The 7,725-nt window shown below is 53.1% G+C and overlaps 1 protein-coding gene across 1 annotated transcript in view; it reads left to right on the top strand.

Annotated features, from left to right (window-relative positions):
- The first annotated feature begins 3,297 nt into the window (after positions 1 to 3,297).
- WASHC2C (WASH complex subunit 2C) overlaps positions 3,298 to 7,725 on the top strand; it is a 55,804-nt gene continuing 51,376 nt past the window's right edge. Inside the window, 3 exon segments of the mRNA XM_062215155.1 lie at positions 3,298 to 3,312; positions 3,314 to 3,421; positions 3,748 to 3,912. Of these exon segments, the coding sequence (XP_062071139.1) occupies positions 3,298 to 3,312; positions 3,314 to 3,421; positions 3,748 to 3,912 (288 nt within the window).

Raw genomic sequence — 7,725 nt, 5'->3', positions numbered from 1 at the left:
AGATGATGTAACTTTTTTTTTAAGATTTATTTTAAGATTTTATTTATTTTATTTGAGAGGTAGAGTTACAGACAGGGAGAGGGAGAGGAAGAGACAGAGAGAAAGGTCTTCCTTCTGTTGGTTCCACTCCCCAAATGGCTGCAATGGCTGGAGCTGCGCTGATCCCGAGCTAGGAGCCAGGAGCTTCTTCCTGGCCTCCCACATGTGTGCAGGGCCCAAGGACATGGACCCGTCTCCTGCTGCTTTCCCAGGCCATAGCAGAGAGCTGGACAGGAAGCGGAGCAGCTAGGACTCGAACTGGTGCCCATATGGGATGCCAGCACTACAGGTGGCGGCTTCACCCCATTTGATGTGGATGCTGCAAAATGAGAGGGTGCATATGGGGTGAAGAACTGAAGACCTGGAAGGAGTGTGTTCAGCTCAGTGATGCAACATGTAAGGTTGCGTCACTGGTGTGGGCAGTAACAAGAAAAGTAAGTGCGAGGCCAGCGCCGCGGCTCATTAGGCTAATCCTCCGCCTTGCGCACAGCACACCGGGTTCTAGTCCCGGTTGTCCCTCTTCCAGGCCAGCTCTCTGCTGTGGCCAGGGAGTGCAGTGGAGGATGGCCCAAGTGCTTGGGCCCTGCACCCCATGGGAGACCAGGAGAAGCACCTGGCTCCTGCCATCGGATCAGCGCAGTGCGCCAGCCGCAGCGCGCCAGCCATGGTGGCCATTGGAGGGTGAACCAACAGCAAAGGAAGACCTTTCTCTCTGTCTCTCTCTCTCACTGTCCACTCTGCCTGTCCAAAAAATTAAAAAAAAAAAAAAGAAAGAAAAGTAAGTGTGGTGATCTAAGACAGCAAGGTGATTGCATCCCTGTGACCAGGTCCTGGGGGCCTAACACCCGTGTGGGTCTCTGGGGAGCCGTGGCTGCTGGCTGACCCAAAGGCTGGGCCCTCTGCACAGCCCCACGTGGATCAGCCTCCCTGGGAGGAGGGGGAGCCGGGCCCATCAGCTTGTTTCAGTCATTGTGGATGGGGGATTGGAGCCTTCGTTGGTCTGCCACCATTGAGGGGTCTGCCTGCTGCCTTTTACAGGGTTGACTCTCTTTCCTGACCTTAGGCAATGGCACCTTTGGCTCTGTGTCCCTTGGGTCCGCCACTGAGTCTCCTATGCTGCACTCTTCCTAGACCCATGCAGGGGCCTGGGCCAGACAACGGGACACTGTCTCAACAGGGATGGAAGAAACAAGACCACGCTGGGCAATGACAGGAGCCCTGGGAGAGCCAGGATGGATGACTGACTCGGGAAGGAGCATGGTCCTTGGCAGTGAGGACAAGAGGACAGAGGCCTCCCGGGGGGCCCCACACCAGATGCCACACCTCACGCCCCAGCAGACAGGAAAGGGGAGATGGGCTGTGAGGTATGGCTCAGAGACCTTGAACTTGACAGGCACGTTTCCCCAAAGGCTAAGCTGTAGGTGTGGCCTGGGAGGAGGGGCAGCTGGACCAACCGGCAGGAACTTAGGGGCAGAGATGACACCAACTGTTCCACAGGGATGTCCCCAACTCCCAGCTGCAAAAACGGGGTGAGGCAGCGAGAACCAGTGCTCGCCCCTCACCCCACTGGCCCCCAGAATAGCCCATCCCTCACTCCAGGGCAGTCAGCAGCAGGTGCAGGGCACAAGGGAACTGCAGTTCCTCTAATGCTCCGAGGGACTCTCCCTACTGCCGGGGGCAGGGCAGGCTGTGGAGCGGTGACCAGGACTCTGTAGGAAGGGGCTCCAAGCGGGTGACATTCAAATCAGAGTTGAGAGCGAAGGCCTAAGTTTGGATTCAGTTCTTTTTTTTTTTAAAGATTTTATTTAGGTCTTTGAGAGATAGAACTACAGAGAGAGGGAGAGACGGAGAGAAAGCTCTTCCATCCACTGGTTCACTCCCCAAATGGCCACAACAGCTGGAGCTGGCCAATCCAAAGCCAGGAGCCTAAGAGCTGCTTCTGGGACTTCCATGTGGGTGCAGGGGCCCGAGCACTTGGGCATCTTCCAGTGCTTTCCCAGGCCCTAGCAGAGAGCTGGATCAGAAGTGGAGCAGCCGAGACTTGAACTGGTCACCATATGGGATGACCGGTGCTGCGGACAGAGGTTTAGCCTACTATGCCACAGTTCCAGCCCCCTGGATGTGGTTTTAATATCCAAGAGAGACCTGAGTTACAGAACCTTCCCGGGACACTGACGAGCATGGGACAGAGTCTGCACCAGAGCTGGGACATACAACAGCCTCGCTCTCGTCCAGCTGGGTTGAGCTTTCCTCAGCAGCTGGTGACAGGGAGGCCATGGCCCAGTCCCTCCGCCCAGAGTCCCAGCCGGGCTGGTGAGAGGTCGACTTCCCTGGCATCACGTCCCAGAGCAGCAGACCCCCGAGTCCCAGTGCCTTCTGCCCGTCCCCTGCGAGGGAAGGGGAGAAGAAGGGAACTCATTCGCCTCCAGCTGGAGCTTGCACCACATGAACACGCGCCAGGCTCCCCCACCACAGGAGCATTTCGGGCCATGCAGAGAAGGCATCTGGCCAAGCGCCACATCATTTCATTACAAAAATACACAGAGGTAGGAACAGAAGGACATGACCTCCAACAGAACTAAAGCCTGGCAGGACAGGCCCGTAGCGGACATACTGAGTGCAGAACACCAAATTCCTGCCCCCTGGGGCCAGCGTGGGAGTGCAGAGGTTAAGCTGCTTGAGATGCTGGCAGTGCCTGCCCGCAGCCCCAACGAGAAAAGCGCAGCCTTCTCCTGTGCCCATGACCGCCAAAGTCCAAAGCTCCCAGGCTGGCTGCCCTACAGGATCCAACAAGGACTCCCTCTCCAGACGCGCGGGGCCCGCAGCCACTACAGGGACTAAACACGGCCCGGAAGCCAAAGCGCCGCCGCCACCACCACCAGGCGGACTCCACCTCCTTATGGCTCCAGGCGTTACCCTCGCGCCTCCTGCTTTCAGCACCCAGCGCCTCCGAAAACCGTAAACTGCGGCCTGGAACCGGCAGCCGCAGCTTCCGCAGTCCGGTCACGTGCGCACGGGAGCACGTGATCGCCTGGGGTCACGTGAGCCCTGGCCACGCCCCCGGGGGGCCGCGCCGGCCTGGCCTCGGTTTCCGGAGCGCTGCGGTCCTCGGCCGGAGCGGACGTCGCAGCCCCGGAGCTGGGGGAGGCGCGCGGCCGAGATGGTGAGGGCGGCGGGTCGGGCTGGAGCAGGACGGACTGGGCCCTGGCCGCCGCGCCCCCAGGCTCAGCGCCTCTTCTCGCCTTTTCCCCGCTGCAGATGAACCGGACGACCCCCCGAGCAGGAGCGGGCGCCGGCGTCGGAAGCCGTGTGGGAGCGGCCCTGGTCGGTGGAAGAGATCCGCAGGAGCAGCCAGAGCTGGTCGCTGGCGGCCGACGCGGGCGTGAGAGGCGGGCCCGGGTGGGAGGACGCGGGTCCCGATTCCCTGGGCGCCCCGGGCCGGGAGAGGGGCGGGCCAGCCGGGGGGGGTGGGGACCCGCAAACTGGGTGAGCGTGGTGACTTGGCAGCGCGCAGAAGAGCAGTTTTGGGTAGCAGTGTTTCTTCACCCTGTGCCCGAGACAAGCGAGCTAGGCAGTGTCTGTGTTGACTTAAGATTTTTTCCATGGTTGGCCTGAGCGCCGGCAAAAGCAGCGTTCCCTGTAACAGTCCCGGCGCCCCTGGACGTTTATAGATGCTGATGCTGCCTGTGTGTGTTTTCTTTAAACCAGCTACTGCAGTTTCTACAGGAATTCTCGCAGCAGACCATCTCCAGGACACACGAGATCAAGAAACAAGTGGACGGGCTGATTCGGGAGAGTAAAGCCACAGATTGTCGCCTGCACAATGTCTTCAACGACTTCCTCATGCTGTCCAACACCCAGTTCATTGAAAACGTGAGTCGTTTAGTGACGCTGCAGGATTAATAATGCTGCTGTGGGGAGCAGACAGTGACGGGGTTTGATGTGGAAGCAACAACGATTCTCGGTCGCTGAGGTTTCTCTCTAGGATTAATGCCTGATTTTTATTGGTGCCAAGGTTATTTTCTCTCAAGCCTTTGAAAGAAGTCTCATGATGAAATGGCCTCATAGGCTGGTCTTTGCAGCCCACTTTAATGTAGTCAGCAGTTGTGCCCTGTCGTGAGGCACTCTACACAGCCGGCTGGTGGCATTGTGTAAGGACAGCTATGTACCCGGGCTGGCCCTCTGGGCACCAGCCATGGCTTCCTTTATTGATTGGGCTCATTACGTCGCGCTAGATTAATTTAAAGGGGTGTGTGTGTGTGTCTGTGTCTGTGTGTGTCTGCCTGCTAGGAATAATCTCAGGTTAAGTTAACAATGGCTTGAACCTGTGATGTGAAATCAGCTATGAACAGCTTAGTGAGCTTTCCTCTCTCTGTTTATTGTGTGTCCGCTACATGCTAGGAATATGTGTGTAAATTAGCTAGAGACTCTGCTTTAATAAATCCTGTAATTCCGGAATGGGAAGAAGTTAAAAGTGGGGCCGGAGCTAAGCGAAGGGGGAGACTGTTCAGAGATGAGGGTGGAGAGTGAGTCTCATTAAGCTGATCTAGCTGACCTCCAAGAGTAGCATCATTAATGTACAAAAAGAGGATCTGAGGAGCACACGTCCTGAAATGGTTAGATAGAAAGCAATAGAAAATAATTTAAACATTGCAAGATTATGAAAAACCCAAGACTCTGAAGATTAAGAGAACATCATCACACAGTGCTTCTCTGGCAATTTGCGCAGTGTGCTTGCTTGAGGGTTTTTTGTTTGTTTGTTTGTTTTTAATAGGCATGCCACATCTAGCTTTTCGAGGGCAGATATGTGTAAAATAAAGATAATGAGAAAAGTCTTTAGAGAGCTCGTTGCCAGTTCTTTCCTTTCAATGGCAAAGGAAAAGTTTGAAACAACAAATTCTCCCATAAAATCAGTAACCGTTTTCTGGTGGACTACACGTGATATGGCCACTCTTGCCCTGAAGGTGTCTCTCGCTCAAACTGACAGCTTCATGGATGTTAGTGTCTGTTCCTTGTGTGCAGCTGGTCACCCTTTCATGGAGCTAAATGCCTGCGTGGTGCCCTTTTAGGTCCTGTAGGTGCTCTCATTTTGTATCTTTCCTGCTGGGTCAGCTGCTCAGCTCCTCTCTTCGTTCAGCTTTGTGCCCTCCTGGACTGTGCCAGGAGCAGGTGTGGGAGGTCCTTCTGTAGCTGCTGTGTCTGACAGGATTGGTACCCGTTGCTGCTGGGTAATACCGTGGGGGACAGGGGGCATTCTGAACCTCTTCTTCAAAGTCACAGTTTTCAGGGCCTCTCTTGGCTCTCCATCTTCTTTTCTGGTCAAGTTTTCTTAGATCCTGAGCTGTCCATCAGCTCATTTTTGCAGCAGTGTTTTCTTTTTGTGGCAGATCATTGTTTTTGTCCAATTCTGTGGATTCTTTGTTTCCCACCCCTCTCTCCATTCTCAGTGTGAAGTCCTTATGCATCCTCTTTTTTTCTTTTAAATATTTATTTAATTATTTAACAGGCAGAGTTACAGAGAGGCAGAGGCAGAGAGAGAGAGAAAGAGAGAAAGGTCTTCCATCTCCTGATTGACTCCCCAATTGGCTGCCACAGCCAGAGCTGTGCCAATGCAAAGCCAGGAGCCAGGAGCTTCTTCCAGGTCTCCTACACGGGTGCAGGGGCCAAGGACTTGGGCCATCATCCACTGCTTTCCCAGGCTATAGCAGAGACCTGGATTGGAAGTGGAGCAGCCGGGACTGGAACTGGTGCCCATATGGGATGCCGGCACTGCAGGTAGTGGCTTTGCCCACTGTGCCACAGCGCCAGCCCCCAACGCCTCCTGTTTAAATATGCTGGATGCCACTGCCAAATTGAACTGCTATCCGGGCCTCCTGTGGTACCACGTGTTACAGGTGCTTTCCATTCATGGCAGAACATAAGGTTCTAGGAGCTACTGATGCTTAGGAAAACTAAAGAAATCCATATACCTGGGTGGGCCTTTGGTTCAGCGCTTAAGACTCCGCTTGGGACCCGCATCCTATATCCCAGTGCCTGGGTTTGAGTCTCAGCTCTGCTTCCCATTCTAATGTACACTCTGGGAGGCAGCAGCTGATTTGGGAGTACTTGGGTCCCTGCTGTCCACGTAGGAGACCTGGATTGAGTTCTGGGTTCCTGTCTTCAGCCTGGCTCAGCCCCAGCTAATGCAGACATTTGCGGGGTATGAACCAGAAGGTGGAAGCCATCCCTGTCTCTCTACATTTCAAATGAATAAAAAGAGTGACACAAAAAATTGTGCTTCCTGATGATGTGTCTGACGGTGGCCTGGCTTTTGATGTGTTCTCTTCAGACCCTGAGGCCGGTACTGAATGTATTACAATCCAGGATTGACACTGGTGCACTTTGGTTTCATGGTACTTTACTGGAAAGATTACTCAAAGTCAGCTAGGTTTCTGGGCTTAATTAATCCACATCAGAGGCAACCACAAAGTTGCCAACTGTGTTACAGAGTTAAGTGAAGCCTCTGGACTTCCTAGGGCAAGAGAGATGAGTATCTTTATAAAAGCTCCAGTGGGGATTGTGAGGGAGGAAATACTAATTAATATTGGTCCGTGTTTTAGTGTCTAATTAGAAGGTAACACACTTCTTCAAAGCTTCATTAATCTATTAGTTTAGAAATTCTATCCTGAAATATTAAGTGCCATTGTTAACAATTTCAGTTTCTTAACAAGATCTCTTAAGGGAGGATAGAAAAAATAATCTTTAGTTTTATAAAATTAAACATTTTTTTGCATAAATGAGACTTTTTTTTCAGGTCATTTTCCTATTCATTAGGAAAAATGCCAAGGATATTTAATAATTCTGGGTATAGCTTGAGTTGTAAGATGATTCACCATGGGGGCTGGCGCTGTGGCATAGTAGGCTAAACCTCCGCCTGCGGGATGCCGGTTCATGTCTGGCTGCTCCTCTTCTGATCCAGCTCTCTGCTATGGCCTGAGAAAGCAGTGGAAGATGGCCCAAGTCCTTTGGTCTCTGCACCCACATGGGAGACCCGGAAGAAGCTTCTGGCTCCTGGATTTGGGTTGACGCAGCTCCGGTCATTACAGCCGTTTGGGGAGTGAACCAGCAGATGGAAGACCTTTCTCTCTGTCTCTCCCTCTCTCTCTCTATAACTCTACCTCTCAAATAAATAAATCTAAAAAGAAAAAGAATGAGCACCACGTTCAGGCTTCCTGAGTTCCAGCCTGTCAGGGTGAGGGCAGTTGGCAGGGGTGTGTGCTGAGTGCCGTGCCCTTGAGGGATGGAGCCGTGCACACCCTCAGGAGGGCCCAGGAGTCAGGCCCTCTACAGACGGGGGTGCCCTGGGAGCTCCTTCCTAAGGGCCGACTGGAAGGCAGGCTGTAGCTGCTGTGCAGAGGCTTGCTCGGCCTTTTGGGTTCAGGGTCTCGCTGGTCAGCATCGGGAAGTAACCTTGGTAGTAGCATCTCTCTGAAGTCTCACTTCTAAGATTCACTTATTTCTTTGTTCCTGTGTTTGAAAATTATCAAAGTAACTTCTGATCCTTATAGAGCAACTAGGGTGAGGGGGAATAAGAAAAAGAAGAAATCATCTGAAATTTTATCAGCTAGGGGCGAACCTATTGGTGTTTCTCCATGACTGTGTATGTGTGGACTGCCTTCTTCTTCATAGTAACCGAATTATTTTATA

Source organism: Lepus europaeus, chromosome 17 (assembly GCF_033115175.1).
Source record: "Lepus europaeus isolate LE1 chromosome 17, mLepTim1.pri, whole genome shotgun sequence".
Classification (NCBI taxonomy): domain Eukaryota; kingdom Metazoa; phylum Chordata; class Mammalia; order Lagomorpha; family Leporidae; genus Lepus; species Lepus europaeus.
The sequence above is the reverse complement of the archived record's forward strand: the minus strand, read 5'-3'. Positions and strand labels throughout refer to the sequence as shown.